This window comes from Microtus pennsylvanicus, chromosome 7 (assembly GCF_037038515.1).
Source record: "Microtus pennsylvanicus isolate mMicPen1 chromosome 7, mMicPen1.hap1, whole genome shotgun sequence".
Taxonomy (NCBI): domain Eukaryota; kingdom Metazoa; phylum Chordata; class Mammalia; order Rodentia; family Cricetidae; genus Microtus; species Microtus pennsylvanicus.
This window is the reverse complement of record NC_134585.1, coordinates 113,033,542-113,052,840: the sequence shown is the minus strand read 5'-3', so window position 1 is coordinate 113,052,840 and position 19,299 is coordinate 113,033,542. Positions and strand designations below refer to the sequence as shown.

General features: G+C 50.4%; 1 protein-coding gene across 1 annotated transcript in view; it reads right to left on the bottom strand.

Annotated features, from left to right (window-relative positions):
• Positions 1-7,405: 7,405 nt before the first annotated feature.
• Positions 7,406-19,299, bottom strand: part of Atp1a1 (ATPase Na+/K+ transporting subunit alpha 1) — a 29,098-nt gene continuing 17,204 nt past the window's right edge. Inside the window, exons 11-23 of the mRNA XM_075981780.1 lie at positions 19,155-19,289; positions 18,463-18,655; positions 16,988-17,163; positions 15,434-15,570; positions 14,333-14,483; positions 13,249-13,417; positions 13,007-13,161; positions 12,270-12,393; positions 10,952-11,097; positions 10,708-10,838; positions 10,147-10,248; positions 8,117-8,208; positions 7,406-7,760 (exon numbers count right to left, since the gene is read on the bottom strand). Of these exons, the coding sequence (XP_075837895.1) occupies positions 7,732-7,760; positions 8,117-8,208; positions 10,147-10,248; positions 10,708-10,838; positions 10,952-11,097; positions 12,270-12,393; positions 13,007-13,161; positions 13,249-13,417; positions 14,333-14,483; positions 15,434-15,570; positions 16,988-17,163; positions 18,463-18,655; positions 19,155-19,289 (1,740 nt within the window). The 3' untranslated portion in view covers positions 7,406-7,731. The remainder of the gene's footprint in view (positions 7,761-8,116; positions 8,209-10,146; positions 10,249-10,707; positions 10,839-10,951; positions 11,098-12,269; positions 12,394-13,006; positions 13,162-13,248; positions 13,418-14,332; positions 14,484-15,433; positions 15,571-16,987; positions 17,164-18,462; positions 18,656-19,154; positions 19,290-19,299) is intronic.

Here is a 19,299-nt window from a genome sequence, read left to right as displayed (position 1 = left end):
GTGTGTGTGTGTGCACATGCGCGTGTACACATGTTATGTATGCTACTAGGCCTTGCAGGTCAGAAGAGAACATCAGATCTCCCGGAACTGAAGTTACAGATCATTGTGAACTCTCATATGGATGCTGGGAACTGAACCTGGGTCCTCTGCATGAGCAACTAGTGCTCGTCATGGCTGCGTCATCTCTATAGCTTCCCTTAAGCCTGTCTTCACCGGAAAGATGCTTCTGAAATTTCACCCACCCTGCTTCCTCGAGGGCCCTAGCTCCCCACAGGCTCGGAATACCAGGACTTGGCACACACAGGATATCGTCAAGTGGTGCTGGGCTGGGGAGTCTCATGGCATGGCATTTATTTGAGAGCTCGTTGCAGCCGAGCGGCGGTGCGCCGCACTTCCCGTGTTTCCACTCTCCGCTGCTTAGCTGCTTAGTCCACCGGTGTGCCGGCCAGCATTTCACAGCAGCTCTCATGGAAAGCCCATTTTGCCCAGTCTGTGGTATTTGATAATTTCCATGGCCTAACCATTCCAACCTTTGCCAATTTCATGTTACCAAGGTGAAGTTCGGAAACGAGCTGCTGCTGGTGCAAACTAGCTCCCCCCCACCCCCACGCCACTGCTCAGTTCTTGGTGCCGAACCTTCTACAGTCTCTCTTTAGCCACACAAAGGCTTAGCTACTGAGCCAATGGCTTGGTGAAATCAAAGTTGGCTCTTCACCCACACAATAGCGGACTCAGGTGACTGACACCCGCTCCCAATGCTCCTGTCCAGTAGCTGCTCCGGATTCAGCCCCCTTCTGTTTTGGGGTTTCCTCTCCTCCAGAGCACTGGTTCTCAGACTTCCACCAGCACTGGAATCATGCAGAGAGCATAAAAGCGAGTTTCCCTCCCTCCCCTCCTCTGTCCCTCCCTTCCAAGACAAGATCTCAGGATGTAGCACAGGCTGCATCTTGAACTCCCTACATAGCCCACAATAGCCTTGACATTGCCATCCTTCTGCCCCAGCTGCCTGAGTTTGGGGATTGCACGTGTTCACCATCACACATGGCTAAAAATGCATGTTTTCCAGCAGGTTCCCAGGTGTTGCTGATGATGGTAGATTAGATATGGTTTTGAGAGCCATTACCTTAAGGCAAGGGCTCTTAACCTTGACTGCACACTGGCTGGCATCGCCTGCCAAGTTTGAATGGGTTCTGATACCCGGCTTCCATCCCCAGTGGTAAATTTCTCTGTGTGATTTCAGTGTGCAGCCGAAGAGAAACCCAGGCTCAGGAGCACTTCTGTTGCCTCCACCGCCTAACTGGTGGGTTTGGTGATGGTTTGGATACAAGTGGCCCTTTAAAAGACATGTGTTGAAGATGAGGTCCAGATATGGATCCAGTCATTGAGAGCCCCCACTCTCAATCACAAGGACTCCGCCTTCATCAATGAACTAATCTAGGAATGGATTCAGAGTATGGTGTTATGGAGAGGTGGTGGAAACTTCCAGAAAGAGGTCACAGAGGGTGTGTTGTTGAGGGCTGTATGTTGCCTTTGGCCCCTTCCTCAGTCCATATCCTGTCAGCTGAGGTAAGTGGGTTTGGTCTAGCAAGTGCTTCACTCCAAGTGACGTGACCACACCTTTGCCCCTGGCTCATAACAATGGAGTCAGCTGCAAGTTGAAACCTCTGAAACCAGGAGTCAAAATAAACCTTCCCTCCCTCATGTCAGGTGTTCTATCATAGTCAGGTGGAAAGACAGAGAGGGAGGATAGCTTTGTGTGAACGGGTGTCTTAGTTAGGGCTCTATTGTTGTGAAGAGACACCATGACCAGGGCAACTCTTATAACGGAAAACATTTAATTGGGGTTGACTTAGAGTTCAGAGGTGGAGTTCATTATCATCATGGCAGGAAGCACAGTGGCATGCAGGCTGACATGGCACTGGAGAAGGAGTTGAGAGTTCTACATCTGATCCACAGACAGCAGGGAAAGAAGTGTGCGCCACTGAGTGCAGGCTTGGGCATCTGAACCGTCAAATGCCCAGTGACACACTTCCTCCACCAAGGCCACACCGACTCCAACAACGCCACACCTTCTAATAATGCCACTCCCTATAGGACAAGCATTCAAACACCCGAGTCTATGGAGGCCATTCCTACTCGAAGCACCGCACTAGCAGTGAAGAGGCAGCAAGACCATGGCTACTCTAATAAGGGAAGGCATTTAATTGGGGCTGGCTTACAGGTTCAGAGGTTTAGCCCATTGTCATCATGGTGAGAGGCATGGCGGCACTCAGACATGGCGCTGGAGAGGGAGCTGGGAGTTGTACATCTGAATTGGCAGGCAGCAGGAAGAAAGTGACACTGGGCCTGGCTTGAGCCCTTGAAACCTCAAAGCCCACCCCCAGTGTCACACTTCCTCCACCAAGGCCACACCTCCTCCAGCAAGGATACACCTCCTAATTGTCCCACCCCTTATGAGCCAGCCTATGGGGTCCTTTTTCATTCAAACCATCCCAAGGGGCTTGTGGAAGATCCTGGGAGTGATGTACGTGTGTTAGGCTAGCTCACACCCCATTGCCTGGGAGAGTCCCTTACTGAACCTCCATTTGCCTGGGAAACGTGATCCAGCTGGCTACTACAGCTTACTAAGCCACTATCTGGTTGCTGTCATCACTGCTGTTTGGGGAACAAGCACACCTACGCGCATCTCCAGATGGCTGAACCTCCAAATATCTGTGTTGATGTAAGTGTGTCAGAGTTCAGATTTAGGGTGAGCATGTTAGGGTAAAACCACCAAGGGCTTATGGGGTGTCTTGATTCATCCCCCAGATGGAACATACGTCAAAACCAAGTCCTACTGACACTGCACAATATTTCCTCAACCATACAAGCCACTCGATGCTCTAGGCCTCAGTTTCTCCTCACTTCAGAGAGTCTACTTGGATCTGTTTGGTGGAATTCAACAAGATAAATTAGCACAGGCCATGCTGGAGGCAGGGGCAGCTGCTGAATGAACGCTGGTTCCCTTCCCCTGTTAGTGCCAGTGCTGTGGAATGGAAGTGGGTGGGGTGTTGGGGACTGTGGACCCCCAGACCCTGAATTTCCTGTGAATTACTGCCTGCCGGAGGAAACAACTTGTTTTCCTGTGCCTGTAGCTGCTCTGAGCGCGAGACACTCAGGAGTTCCTGATGGCAGGGTTTTTCTGGTGGGCTAGCAGCTGAGAGTTAGGGCTTGGCCGTTAGTCAAGGAGAGCCTATATAAGCTGCCCTGGAACACATAAAGGAGCATTCTTGGGGCATTCTCGGCGTTCTTGTTTCAAGGATGACCTGTGTCTCTCTGTGTGTGTATTTCAATCTTCAAGTCCTTGCCTGACTTGTGACCCATCCAGTAATGCAGACTATGCTACAGGCATAGTACCATAGTACCCGTAGTACAGGTGCTGCAGGACCGTAGTACATGTAGTAGTACGGACACTACAGTGGGGGACACATACACAGGGGGCAAAGAGCTGACATTGAGGCTTCCGCTGTTCTGGTGAGGGAGATACACGCAGAGGCGACACTTCCCATAGGAGAGGGAGAGAGTTGTTTCGGGGCAGCGGTGGAGTCACACCCTTCCTGTCTGCCCTGCCACTCCAGGAAAGGTTTTCAACCTTGCCTTCGGTTTTAAATGGAGCTATTATTCATACTATAAAAGGATTCTTCGCATATTGAGCAGTCTCTTTAGACATTTCTGCTTTCCTACCCACAGATTAACTGTACTGAGTCACAGTCCTAAACGCAGAAAGGAAAGGGAAGGAGGGGGCAGAGAGGGCAGGCAAGAGGGGAGAGGAAGGGGCCTCCGCTTTTCAAAAAAGCTGGTCTGTGAACGACCATGTTTTGCTTTTGTTATTTTATTTAATTTTATTTTTTAAGATACTACCATTACCAGTTATGGCAACAACAGGACAAAACTTTACCCTCTCTCTCTGCTAGGGAACGGTCATCCTCTGTAACCTGTAGGAAGTACCAGTCCTGCCAGGGTCATTGGGAAGCCCGGGCCAAGGCACACTGCCCCTGAGTCCCACGGGAGAGGCTGACTCAGCTGTTCCCGGATTGCAGCTGCCTGTCCTCCTCCTTCCCAGCTAAGCGAGTCGCAGCCTGAGCACTCAGCTCCTGGGGGCAAATTCATTTGAGTGACTGTTCAACAGCCTGTGCTCAGTTTCCAAGAAACTTTCCGTGCTCTGGCCGTAATGCCAGCTCTAACCTCCCCTCTCTTCGTTTTTCATGAAAGCACTGCCCTTCTCTCTCCCCGACTGTCCAGGGTAAGGGTAGGGGAGACAGACTTGTCAGCGCTGGTCAGCCACCTCAGATCTCTGAACCTGGGGTTGTTTTTGTTTGTTTCACTAGCCAATGTTATTACTTAGAACATGGCCTGGCCTGTGAGAAGTGTATCTATAGGAAGCATCGAGTTCCACCATACAGGAGCACCACACTTCCCCCCAGCTTTATCTTTAGAGAAATGGGGTTGAGGGAACTTTTATCTAACTCTTATGAAGAGCCAGGCACTTGCCAAGCCCTTTCTGCAGTTTCCTTCATCTTTACAAAAGCCTTGCTAGGAAGGTGTAATGGCTGTTGCTCCTTGTAGGTAGAGGCTTCAAGAGCCCATGACTTGCTGCGATCGAAAGCTGAGAAGCCAACTTCTCGGTGCCTGCTCAGATATCCTCCCCCCCCACCCCCTGCCCCAGACGTACAGGAGAGGGATACAACACGTAAAACCCTTCCCTTCCTAGAGGAGTGTGTGTGTGTGTGTGTCCCAGTGGACATCACAGCATGCTGTGTCTCAGGTTTGCACCTCAGGGTAGTCACAGGGTGGTTGGGAGAAAAGTACGACACCCCCCGCCCCCACTTGGCCTTTGTCTTCACTTCTGAGCTACATGACACTCTGGACAAAGGTCTTCACCCTTCTCTTTGAGTAGAGAGTACTGGCCATTGCATGGCACTCACTTCCTTTGTGAGGCTCGGAGCTGAGCGCAGAGCTCAGTGGTGACTACAAATTGGGGATGAGCACAAGTCAGCTGTCCAGTGGGCCATCCCAAACCCGCTGGGCTTCTTACAGGAGATAGCCAAATTGACCACAGCGCTTTGGAACCCAGGCCAGTCCAGGGCCCACTGTTGCCTCTACGCCTCTTGGTAGATCCTGTCTTCTTAATGACTTTGACCTATCTAGTTCTAGGCACTGCTCATTCTCAAACTCTGATTTCAAACTTCAGTGTTGAGGGGCGGGACCCTCCATCACAGGCTGGTGGCAACCTGGCCACAGATCAGGTAGGGAAGCTCTTCCCTTTGAGATACTGACTCCATTGAGCATCCAATTTAAAATCAGGGCTGCTTAGGCATTGTGTGCATGTGTTCTATGTAATACTATACAGTCTTGCATAATAAATAAGTTGGACAAGTCATGAGAGAAAAGTGCTACAATGCACTTTTATATACGTATAAATACACATATACACAAATATACTTGCACACTCCACACACACACACATACACACATATAAATAAGGAGTCATTCAATCAAAAGCCATACCTGGATCTGGGCTATCGGAAGACACAAAGCCTGTGTCCTCAGCCACCTTGTTGGAGCCCACACCTTGGTGATTGTCTCAGCATGGGGGAGAGGTCTCTATAGCTCCAGGCTTTTACTTGGGCAACAGGTGATGATGGATGACGTCACTGTCCAGACAGAGCACATTCGACAGGGTTGCCTTTCAGGATTAAGACTCAGGTGAACTATCTCATTTAAAGCAAGCGGAAATGTGGCCTGAAACCTTAGTGAACACTGCAAAGGCAGGTTCAAATGCAAGTCTGTAAGGAACAGTTGTCTGGTCACTGAGATCACCCTTCGCTGTTTCCGTAATGTCCCAGGGAGAGTCCTGATTGGCTCCCGCAGTGTGAGGAGGGAGGGCTGATAGCCTGGCAATTCATTTCACAAGGCTGGTTAGCCTCACCTGCTAGGACACTTGGACATCTGCTTGCCCGGGAACCGCAGGTGACTTAGCTTCTTTTGCTTTTTCTATTTGGCTATGGCTCATCCAATGACAAGTGCTTGTGAAACAGAAGAGGGCAGAGAGGTCCTGGGGGACTAGGATGGAGGCTCAGGAGACTGTCTCCCTTGAAGGTATTTCCCAAACTAAAACAGCACAGAGGCTGACCGGCAGCAAGCTGTCCTTCCAGAAAAGGCCCAAGGTTCCGGGCTGACTCAAATCTGGAAATAGCCGTGACCTTCATCATCATAATGTACTCTCACGGACCAACACCCCAGGAGTGACAGAAAACAGACACACAAAGGGTCAAGGTTGGGACAGAAAGGCCTGTGGCAGTCTAAGCATACAGGGAGGACTTGTTTCTGGCAGTCACCCTAGAGACTCCCAGCAGCCCTGGCCCAGAGCCCTCTAATCCCAGGGTCTTCTGCTTGCTTCATCCCAGTTTCCATGCTGGGTTGAGACTTCTCTTGTTGAAGATGACTTGCTTGCATCATTCAGCAAAGAGCCCGAGGTAGGAGACAGACCAAGATGCCCCCTTCCCCACCAGTCTTGAAGCTCTGGTGGTAGCTAGCAGTGGGGAAAATGAGGCATTTGCTTCCCCAAACACAATTCAGAGCAGTCCAGAAACATGTCTGACGGATTAAGGCCTCTCAGAAAAGCACACATCATCTGGCAGATGATGGCCACCATTTGGAACCAGAGGTGAGCCAGCTTGTCATATTTCCTGGGGAGTGGCGATGACAGCCAGAGTGCCATTAACAACTCTGCTTAGGACTCAAGGCCCTTGAAAGCAGGGATGCTGTTCCACATGACCCTGAAACACCCAGAACCGGTCATCTTTCCCTCAAGGCCTCGTGGCATGGAGTCACTTCCTGAACTGCTGCTGCTGGCGTTAATTTAGGGAGGACTCCACAGACTGAGCACCAGAGCACACAGGCCAGACAGCCGTGTGGGCTTTCCCTCTTAGATAAACTGGGCCTGAGGTTCTCGGAGCTCTGCTGGATGTACAAGGCAAGCAGGAAGGCCTGAGGGACTGAGATCTGCATAGGCCTCAGCAGAGGACAGGAAATCACTCAAGTCAAGTGTCCCTACTAAGCAGCCAAGAACCAAGAACAGGTGGCGCTGTAGCTACAGTAACCAGACAGTGTCTAGGAGAATTGGACCGGGAAGCTCGCGCATCCGAAGAAGGGACAGTTTCCTCTCGACCCCAGGCTCTCAGATGTGGGTGTCAGTCACCTGGGGAGCTTATTAACCATACCGTCAGCCTCGTCAGGGCTGGGCTGCCTTTCCTAACAAGCCCCGGGAGAACGAGCTGCTGGCCTGGGGATCCACACGTGGAAACACACCCTGCTCATCCGCACAACCACTGTACCCAAGGAGCGACAAGGACACAAGGCCAAGTTCCGTTATAATAGCCATCTTTATTTGTAAAAATCCAGATATAAAACGTAATCTTTCAGTCTCTCCAGGTTTTCCTTTTTTACAAAAACAAAAAGGCACATATAAACCTTCCCCACTGTCGTTCCTGTACAGGGTGTTTTCAGGCAGCCCTCCCCCCGCCCCCCGTTACAGCTACATGCTTCATTCCAGGACGTCTGGCTCCCCACATGCTTTGGTGCTTTCCTACCAGGGTAGAGTTCCGAGCTCCAAGACTTGAAGTACACAAAGGGGGGGTGGGGGTGGGTGCAGTGTGCGGCACGGTGCTCCATGGCGTGCAGGGCAGTGGGCTAGTAGTAGGTCTCCTTCTCCACCCAGCCTGAGAGAGAGGGAGAGAGAGACACGTACAGTGAGTCCGCTTTCAGGAAAAACCAGGACAGGGACCCCTTAAATCCTTAGGGAGTGTGTGTGTGTGAGTGTGCAAAGTGCATGCACGCATGTGTGTGTGTGTGTGTGTGTGTGTGCGCACACACATGAGCGTCTGAGATCTCAGTTGTAGCAAATTAGCTCTCTCTAGGAATACTGTGTTATTATTAGGTTTATGCCAAGATTTCTTTACATTATGTTTGGTTCATACTTTTTCAAGTCTTAAAAGCCGTAATCTGCATGGGCCTTAATTTGGTTCTCCATGTGGAAGGCACGGCTGTGACCAGCCGCAGAGGTGGCCTCACTTACCGCCAGGGCGCCGTCTGATGATGAGCTTCCGCACTTCGTCATACACGAAGATGAGGAGGGAGTAGGGGAAGGCACAGAACCACCACGTAGGTCTGCAAATAGAATCAGACACCAAGTTAGACACACGAACCAGTTCACAGGAAGACAAATGATGAGGGAACCATCAGCTGACTCGCCACCCTGAGCTATGGGGTCATTCACAGGCTGCACTTCATGAACGAAGCCCAACAGCTTCCCCCAGAACCGGGTGGAGCCGACTGTACTTTTTGCTGACAATCTGGGAGTGACCAAACATTTTCTTTCTTCCTTTCCCAAAGTCCTTAAGCTCCCAAGTGCATTTGTCTCCTGCCCTGGCATTCGCAGACAAAGAACCGCCTGTGTGGGTCAAAGCCAGTTTATCCAGACCCTAACCTTGCTCTCTGGCCCTGGAATCTGGGAGGACCAGCTGCGTTTTGAGTTCCCAGACCTGGGGACTAAGAGAAGTAGAGCCCCGACAGACAAGAAAGGTCTTCAAGAGGCCTGGAAAGGTTGCCACCAGGTCCCCAGCAGAGAGACGGGCTCCCAGCAGCCTCCTGCAGGCACCAGGCTTCCTTGACTACAGGCTCCTGGGTAAACAAAAGAGGAAGCCCTGCCCTGCCAGCTTTGCCGTCTCCGCCTTCCTATATGCCTTAAGCAGGAGTGAAAAAGTAACCTCACTGCCTCACTCAGAGGAGGAGCACCGAACAAATCGAGTAGAAGCTGTCAGGAGCAAGTCAGGTCACAAAAGGTCCCAAGTGCCTGGAAAGTGGCAAAGTCCTGAGGCTCTACTCCTCCTCACTGGCACTTCCCAGCTAGCTGTTCAGAAACCTGTGACCTCTTCTTCTCTCCCCCCATTCAGCAAGGCTCAGGCCAATGTAATCCAACCTGGGCATTTCTTACATCTGATTTTCTGCAGGCTACTATGGAACCTGATATAAAAACAGCAAGCCAACAAAGAGACATGAGAGGCCAGGATCAGGAGGGCAAGAGCACATGGAGATAACTCCAAGGACTTCAGCCCCAAAGGACTATTGGGTGTGATGGGTTGGGTGGGAACATCCTTACCAAAGACATAAGCAGAGAGGGTTAATAGTGAACCGGCTACCAGGGACTTGGACAGGCCGTAAGACACACCCTGGACGCCTGTCTCACCTTGCACCATAGACTATGCCTGCACACATCTGATGTGACCAAAGGGTATTGATTCAAAGATGAGATCAGTGGAGGGAAGTGTTGGCACGAGGCCAGTGTGAGAGATGGTCCAGATGAGTGTGAGCAATGGCAGGAGTGGGTGGAACGCAAGAGACTGATGCTCTCAAAGGCTCTTGTGTTGGAAGAGCGCCATGTTCTGCAGCTCAACATGATTAATCAAGTTGTAGCTGCTCAACCTCAACCATCACTGGACAGCGGCAAACACATGTGGAAGTTTCCACCGGCTGTCAGACTTCTTGGTGAACCCTGCTCGTTAAGAACTGAGGCCTAAGAAAAGCACAAAGTCATTCTCTACGTTGAAGGCCGGTCTGCTTCTGAACACAGAATGACTTGGATCGACTTTCTAAACTGCTCAGTTCCACCCACGAATGACTGACTGGGAGGGCAAAGGAACCCTGGATTCTCTCCAAACTCCTTTGGAGCCTCCAGGAAGGTGAAGAGGTGACACGTGACTAGGGCAAGCAAACAGGACCCGAGCCTGAGCCTTCAAAGTCCAGAACAGCTCTAAGGACAGCTGGACTGTGACAGCAGAGGACCTGAGGGCTCAACAGCAAACTGTGGAGCAATGTCAAGAAACCAGAGCTTGTGCAGTCTCACCTTGGGCCAAATCCTCAGCCCTGGCAGGTCTCTATCTGCTGTCTGGTTTACTGGTGGATCTGGCTTTCCTACCTTCCAGTGCAGAGGAACTCTTACACACACCAGTCAGAAGCCCAACGAGAACAGGCGCTCATACACGGCACGAGGGGAAAAGCCACATAAACTATGTCTGCACCTTTTGGAATGCAAGAGGCCCAACTTACTTGAGGGGATACATCCTAAGGGCAGCGCCCATCCCAGGGCAGTAGGACAGGAAAGCAGCAAGGGCCGTCTCTTCAAAAAGGCCAAATATTAAGATCTTGTTCCTAAAATTCAAGGGAGACCAAAGTTTATATGTTGCAAATAAATGCAGATTTCTCTTCTAATGCTGTGTGTGTGTGTGTGGGGGGGGGAAGATCAGCACCTAAAATGTCAGCTCTCAGCAAGATCTGATGGGTTGGATGGGGAGGGCTGAGCATTCTACTCTGGGTGTGTCCAGCATTCTGACATTGCAACATCTTGTCATCTACAAAGAGACTGAGAACTGCAAAGGCTTGAGAACTGGAGGTGGGGGGAGGATTGAGAAAAAAAAAACCCTAAAAACTCTTTAAGTAAACTTGAACTTTTGGTTGGGCTCTAGTCACAGGTATCTTGAGTTTGATGCAGGCTGGACACACCTGGTGGAGAGTCCAGGAACCCGGGCATGGGTGTCAGATGCTTGGCTTATTGTGAAGATGCATTTATAAATAAATTACCAGGTCTTTTCTGTGCCCTTTACAACTTACTTCATCCCCTGCTGGAAGACAGAGTTCCTTCTGGTCTTGCAGATGACCAAGTCAGCCCACTGCACCACCACAATGCTGACGAAGAAGGCCGTATGGCAGGTGAACTCCACTATCTTCCTCTGCTCATAGGTCTGAAAGGGGAAGCAGGTGCCTTAGACCTGGCTCTTCCCCGACACAGTGGCAGCGCTGCCAGTCCTCAGGGTTGGAGGAGCACTGGCTTCCATCCCAGTAAACAGTTACTTACCCACTGCTGCCCATAGCTGTCTTCCACATCGTTGATCCAGCGGTCATCCCAGGTCTCTCGGATGCCCAGCAGGTGAAAGGGGAGGAAACCGTTCTCGGCCAGAATCACAAAGTAAGTGAAGAAGCCTCCCAGGGCCTGGATCATACCTGTGTTAGAAAAACCACCTGAGTGCTAGCCCTCACCCACGGCCCCCCTCTTCAGCCCATCACCCCAGCAGCCCCAGGGCATTGAGGGCAGAAGTGGGGGTGGGTTTTCTGGATCACTGATTGATCAGGGCACAGCACAAGAAGACATGCCAGCCACTGTCTCTTGTGGGCTGAGGGCTGGGAGGGAGCATGTCGGACACACTGGGCTCAAGGCCCCTCTACTCTCTGAGAGTTGGCAAACAGAGGTCTTCCTTCTCTCGCCATCTGTTGCTTTCGTCAGGGCACAAACCTTACAAGAAATCAGCTTTCTTGCTTTCTAATCAAAAAAATTCATGGTTTCTCTCCTACTTCAAGACTTCCACACATTGCCACTTTGCTAGCCCCTGAGACATCTTATGACCACTCCTTTCCTCCTGTCATCCAATCAAGACAAGACACCCCAAGTTCTCCAGAGCAGAGCCATCTTTCTCTCAAAACTACACCTTCCTCAAAGACGTGAGACACTCTCCGCTGCGCTGTGACCAGTAGTTATCTCACGGAAGTTGGTCATAATTTCTGTAAGATGGTAATCCATGTTACCCCTCCCAGGTGTTCACAGGCCTAACGGCTAACAAGATCAAGTCACCTATGATGGCTTTCTCTATGCTCTCTTGAAGGAGAAAGGCATTAAAAGTGAAGGCATTTGTATTTTCTATCCCCCAGATCGGATGGCTGGCCACGCTGCTGGAGCAGAAACCAGTGAGAGATGAGGGTAGGGAGAACCATCATTTGGAGAGGACCCACTGAGCAAACTTTTGGTGTCAAATCCCCCATGCCAATGAGATAGAGGAACTTGATCCCTTCCCCTACCACCATGGAAAGCTTGCCTGAGTTGAGGAGTGCAGAGCCAGGCACCTGATACCACAGGGCTCCGCGAGGAAGGCTGCTGCTCCCAGTGTGTAAAGAGTAGAGTTTTCCCCAAAACCACCAGTTCTCCCACGGCGGAGAGACTCCAGTCTGGTCCCCATCTCCCTTCACTGCACACTCAGAACTGAACTCAGGGCCTGACTCCATGGCTGCACTACCTCCTCATCTGTGGCTCTCCAGTCTGAACCCTGTCACAGCTCATCCCAGACAGAAAATATCCACTCAGGCCCTTCCCAGTGACTGTTCCACAGAGGGGCAAGGCTCACCAATCTGCCCATAGGCCATGCTGATCAGACGCTCATTCACAAGTTTGTCGGTTTTGGGATTTCTGGGCTGTCTCTTCATGATGTCGCTCTCGGCCTGTTCATAGGCCAGGGAGATGGCGGGAACCTGGGGGAGGTGAGAAGGGGCAGAAGCAGGTATTAAAATTCTTGTCTTGCTCCCTCTTAAAAAATGAGATTTGTGAGTGCATGTTGAGTGGGAGGCCTGGCAGGCGCTCTTGACCACTGAGCCATCTATCTAGTTAGTCCCTTGGCCTCCCCCCCACCCCCCGCCCAGAATGGTTTTTTGCTGCTGTTTAAGTACACGGAACACATTATTAGGGAATCCAGTGTTTTCTTGAGTAAATGGATACAAAAGTGAGACTTCTTTTCTGCTAAGTCAATGTGGACAACTGTCCTGATGACAACCGGCACTGAGCCAATGATGCCACAGCCCTACAGGTCCCGGGAACAATGGAAGCCGGCAGCAGCACATGTGGACATGTAGTCAATGTGGACAACTGTCCTGATGACAACCGGCACTGAGCCAATGATGCCACAGCCCTACAGGTCCCGGGAACAATGGAAGCCGGCAGCAGCACATGTGGACATGTAGTCAATGTGGACAACTGTCCTGATGACAACCGGCACTGAGCCAATGATGCCACAGCCCTACAGGTCCCGGGAACAATGGAAGCCGGCAGCAGCATATGTGGACATGTGTGGCCATGCCACTCACGTACCATGTCAGTGCCCAAGTCAATGCAGAGGATGGTCACAGTCCCCAGGGGCAGTGGAATGTTCGCAATAATAAATATCAGGAAGGGGGTGATTTCCGGAATGTTACTGGTGAGGGTGTAAGCGATGGATTTCTTCAAGTTATCAAAGATCAGACGACCTAGAAAGGAAGACATTTTTATTGTACTGAACGCAAGAGTCGAGGCGCCCTGCCTGCCTGTTGGGGAGCCCCCAGAAGTGCTCTGACCTTCCTCCACTCCGGTCACAATGGAGGCAAAGTTGTCATCCAGGAGAATCATGTCAGCAGCTTGCTTGGACACATCTGAGCCCACGATCCCCATGGCAACCCCAATATCTGCTTTTTTCAAAGCCGGAGAGTCATTGACACCATCGCCAGTGACGGCCACGATGGCACCCTGCCCAGAGAAGGAGGAGAGGGTGAATAAAGCCCCATTTCTTTGCAGGGATGAAAGGAAGGGAGAGGCAGTCAGTAGATTATAGCTCCCTTCCTAGCTCACGGAGGCTGCACGGAGTTTGGGAACTATCCTGTCCCGGGGCTCACACAGGTCCCACCCACAATGACAAGCATATTCTCCCTATTTAACCTGGACTACTTGGAGGAATGACCCTGGTAGGTGGCCCTGGATAAGTCCCATTCTTGCAGGTACAATAATGGTTATAAATTAGGGAAGGGTTTCCTGGCAACCTCCACTTCCACTGAAGACACTAGAACCCCATCCTGCTGCTCCTGGAGACTCCACTGAGGCTTAGCTCCGGGCTACAGTATGGACAGGCCCCAGGCTTCTATTACCACATCACGGCTGAGTCACTCTTCCTATGCCTGGAACTCTCTGCCACACAGACACAAAGAGCCTGTTCTCTCTCTCCACTTTGCTCTGCTGTCACTGGACCTGGGGACCCAGGACCCGACCCTTGCAGCTCACTGACCTGCCTATGGACCTGGGGACCCAGGACCCGACCCTTGCAGCTCACTGACCTGCCTATGGACCTGGGGACCTGGGCCCCGACCCTTGCAGCTCACTGACCTGCCTATGGACCTGGGGACCTGGGCCCTGACCCTTGCAGCTCACTGACCTGCCTATGGACCTGGGGACCTGGGCTCTGACCCTTGCAGCTCACTGACCTCCCTCTGGACCTGGGGACCTGGGCCCCGACCCTTGCAGCTCACTGACCTGCCTATGGACCTGGGGACCTGGGCTCTGACCCTTGCAGCTCACTGACCTGCCTATGGACCTGGGCTCTGACCCTTGCAGCTCATTGACCTGCCTCTGGACCTGGGGACCCGGGCCCGACTCTTGCAGCTCACTGACCTGTCTCTGGCAGCCCTCCACGATGATGAGCTTCTGCTGAGGAGAGGTCCTGGCAAACACGATCTCTGTGTGGTACCGCAAAATGTCATCCAGCTCCTCAGAGGTCATGTCCTTCAAGTCACTTCCGTGTACCACACAGGCCTTGGCATCTCTAGAATTGAGACCGGGAAAGCAACCAAGATCACCATCCATTCACACAGCACCTCAGAAACAGAACCAAGCCCCAAAGGACTTCCCTGTCCCTCAAGAGCTGGTTTCATTCAGGATTTGCAGACTGTCACACAGCTCGCCCACTCAAGACTCACAGCCACCTGTGGCAGGCCTGCTTCCCACTCCCCCCTTCCCAACTCTATCAGACAGACTGAAATAACACCGGCACACTTTTAGAAACAGCAGAGCTGAGAAAAACCTCTCCTAACCCAAATGAGGGTGAGAAAGCCATAGACCGATAACAGAATGAAGACAAAACTAATGTGTCTCAGCTATCTGCTTTTTAATTGTGTACACATGCATACATGTGCATGATGTGTCTACACAGGAATGCATGCCAAGCCACACGTGTGGAGGTCAGAGAGCAACATCTTGCAGTTGTTTCTGTCCTTCTACCTGCATACGTGCTACGGGTATCAAACTCAGTATGAGGCTAGCATGGCAAATACCTTCACCCTGAGCCACCTCACTGGCCTTCTAGTACCCATGTTTCACTTTAATGCGATTTCTCGTCCTTCCTGTCTTAAGTTATCTGATCAATTGTCCTTTCTCATTTATTTTTCTCCATGTGGACCCAGAAACCGACTGGACACTAGTAGTCCAGTGGCTAACAGCTTTGGACCAGAAGCTAGTTCAGACTATTTATTATCTGACTTCTCCAGTTCTAGGCACTCCAAACACTTCTGAGCCTCCACTTCCAAGTTCTTCATGACATCACTGTAACAAGCACCCCGAACAGCAAGTTCCACGTGGGTTAGTGGGGCGGTCTCCCTCTGAACAACAAGGTCACATTCTGGTAGTACAGGTGCATTCCTGAGACTCCTTTGGTGCAAGCCAAGAAACCAAGCAGTCCAGAGCGAAGAAGAGACAGTATTTAAGATCCTGCTGTACCTGGGGTTCACCTGGTTCACTGGAATGTTGAGGCGGGCAGCAATGTCTTCCACAGTTTCATTGCCTTCTGAGATGATACCCACACCCTTGGCAATGGCTTTGGCTGTGATTGGATGGTCGCCTGTGACCATGATGACCTGAAACAGGAAATCAGACAATATGCGTCAACTTACCAAAATTATAAACATGTATTTACGAAAAGAAACCGCAGCCCCAAACCAAGATTCTATGACACTGGATCACATCATATTGCATAAATCACATCTTTTTGTTTGTTTTTTTTTTTTTTTGGTTTTTCGAGACAGGGTTTCTCTGTGGCTTTGGAGCCTGTCCTGGAACTAGCTCTGTAGACCAGGCTGGTCTTGAACTCACAGAGATCTGCCTGCCTCTGCTTCCCAAGTGCTGGGATTAAAGGCGTGCGCCACCATCGCCCAGCTAAATCACATCTTTTTACAGAAACATAAAAATCCAATTTATTAAGGCAAAGGTGTGACTAGGTAAAGGTGTGACTAGGTAAAAGTGTGTATAGGCAAAGGTGTGTATAGATAAAGGTGTGTATACTGCTGGTTAGTACTCCATACTCACACAATTCTGAAGGAAAACAGAGAATTTAATTGTATTTACATGAGTCTGTGTCAGGAGGTAAGAGAGAGCACAGTGCAGGAGTCCTGGGAAGCCAGAGGCATCAGATTCCCCTGGAGCCTGAGGCACAGCTGGCTCTGAGCTGCATGATGTGGGGTGCTGGGAACCAAGTTCAGCTCCCATGCAAGAGCAGTAAGACCTCTTTACCACTAAGTCATGTCCCCTGGCCATGTTCCTACTTGTTTTAACATTTAGAAAAATAGCCTTTAAAAGAAACAAAGTACTGGGAGAATCATTTCTTTCTTTCTTTTTTTAAAAAATATTTATTTATTTATTTATTTATTTATTTATTTATTTATTATGTATACAATATTCTGTCTGTGTGTATGCCTGCAGGCCAGAAGATGGCACCAGACCCCATTACAGATGGTTGTGAGCCACCATGTGGTTGCTGGGAATTGAACTCAGGACCTTTGGTAGAGCAGGCAATGCTCTTAACCTCTGAGCCATCTCTCCAGCCCTAGGGAGAATCATTTCTATCAAGCTTCTCAATGAAGTATTTTTTTAAGCGTGAAACAGTGGAAACAACACAGTAAACACAATACAACATTGAGCCCAGAAAAGACAGAGAACAAGTCTCCGAAAAGTCGGCTGAGAACACCAGGGATGCACCATCCACTGCATTTCCAAATTTAAACCTCTTTTTTTTTTTTTTTTTTTTTTACTTTTCTTTTACATCATTTGTTTCCTTTTACCAAAAGTAAGGTGCTTTCCACCCCCACCCCCAACTTCACATCTGTTCTTTATCCAGAACTTTAATAGTATCTGATTCTTCAGGGCTGCACCCAAAGCTCTGGAAATGAGAAACTGACAGGCACGCCAAGAGAGAAAGTAGCTGCCTAGATCTGGGGAAACAGTCACAGGTAGGGAACAGCGGCTCTGTGATGGAACCATGAAACACCTAGGCCCTACCTTAATTCCAGCGCTGCGGCATTTGCCCACAGCATCGGGGACAGCAGCTCGAGGAGGGTCGATCATGGAGATAAGACCCACAAAGCAGAGGTTATCCACAGGGAAATTGACTTCATCAGTGTCAAACTGGAAGCCTTCCGGGAACTGTTCATCAGGCAGAAGGAGGTGGCAGAAACCTGCAAAAGACGGCAGGGCACCCATGAGGGTTCCAGTGCTGTAGGCAGCGAGGGACCACTGCAGCCATCATCCCTGCAAAGGGCACCCATGAGGGTTCCAGTGCTGTAGGCAGTGAGGGACCACTGAGCCCATTATCCACCCTGACTACTTTGAGCAAGATGTTTCATGTGGGAGAATCTAGTTTACGAATAATACAGGGTCAGTGAAACAAAGCAAAAACGGCTAAAGGCCAGAATCCACAAGGAAGAACTGTCAAGGGACGGGAATATTCCATGTGGAGAAACACTGGACTGACAAGACTAGTTTTAGCAGCAGCCCATCAGGCCGCCCAGTGCCTATGATTATCTGGTAAACTGAAGGCATCTCTTCCTATCTAGTTACGTGTTGCTGAGTGCCAACATGGGCATTCAGAGGAGCTGCTCTGAAGATGAACGCAGAGCATCCTGCTGTAACTGCACCGTCTGGTTGTAGCACTCCTGCCTTTGCCTTAAGGACCGTGTGATGCTCAGTGGGTAAGGAGTGCTGTGTAGGCTCTCAAGAAGACTGCATCCTTCTTTCTTGGGGTTGGCGAAAGCCAAAAAGCAAAATGACTTCAGAGAGGTTGGTAATTAATCTTTCATTTGGGCAGACAAGGGAGAGAAACACCGCCTATGGGTTAGCTTTTCAGAAAGGGTGTGTGACCCAGAGAAATCGACCAAGCGATTGGTTCTCAATTATCCCACGAGAAAGAATCAATAATGGATTTGTAGCTATCAACACATAAAATACTGTAAGTGCCACTTGCCCAAATACATTGGACAGTGGGCAAAATGGATTTCTAAGCCTCAACAGCCTGTCAGCTACAATAGCCAGGAAGGATCCTGGCTTTTAGTTTGCTGCTGGTCTTATGAGTGGAGTGGTCACATCCCATGGGCCATGCACAGTCATCCCAGGTACTACTTAGGCACACCAAAAATTAACAGATTTTTACTAAGCTTATAGACCACGGCCATAACAAACAGGTCAGATAATAAAGCCCCTACTCCCACCCCACATCCAGAACTGACCATCACGAGGCCATGGGTCTAAGTACAGGTCAGTAGCAAATCATCAAGACTCCGTTCTCCAATATAACCATTATGCCTCCACCACTCATTGCTTTAAACAATATAAGGCAGAAGAAAAAAAAAAGCAGCAGCAGCAGCAGCAAGATGGCCCCAGGAAGAATGAGAAGAATGTCCAGAGAACACAGAGTAGTAACTGCTGTGGCTGTCTATGACAAAGCTATGCTCTGTAGCCACAGGCAGTCACTTGTGTACCTAGCACACGCTCTCCAAGTCCTCCCAGTTCCAGGTAGGCATTCTGGAAGGCGTCTTTCAGCTCATCGTCCAGCGGCTGCTCCTTGCCGTGGAGGAGGATGGAGCTGCAGCGGTCCAGGATCCTTTCTGGGGCACCCTTCATCACCAGCAGGTGTTTAGGCTCGGACGTGTTTGGGTTCTTGTGAATGGACAACTGTGAAGGTTATTTAGGAAGAAACATTAGGTGGCTGCATGTGGCAGTCCAGGCTCTCCTAACCAGCCAAGACAAGCTAGTATAATACTTACAGGCTAGTATAACAAGCTAAGGTCTCCTTTCTGAACCTGTAAATATCTCATGATACATGCATGATGCATGCAACAGACAAGAAAAAAAAGCGAGCACTGTACTGTGTCTAAGTTCACATGTGAACAGGCATCTTCTGTAAGCATGCTCACAGAGGCAACCCTCCCGAACTCTTGGAGAACCAAGATGCTGGCTACTGCTTGTGTACGCAGATTCTCCCTCCCCTTTCAGCCCCCAACTCCAAGGTCCCCAACAGCACCCAGAGAGTTTTCATTTCTCCTATGATATTCAAGTAAAAGGAGACTTTCAAATTTAAAGGGAGACCTTGTAGAGCCTGAGTGGAGAGCGTCTCTTCCTCTAGCTCACCCCCCCCCCCCCCGCCCTGTGTGGCCGCCCCAGATCTACACACCTGGTACTTGTTGGTGGAGTTGAAGGGAATCTCCACTATCTTGGCATATTTCTCCCGCATCTCCATCACGGAGCCACAGCAGACCTCAATGCACTTTAAGAGCGCCGACTCGGAGGCGTCTCCGGCGACTGCCCGCTGGGAACAG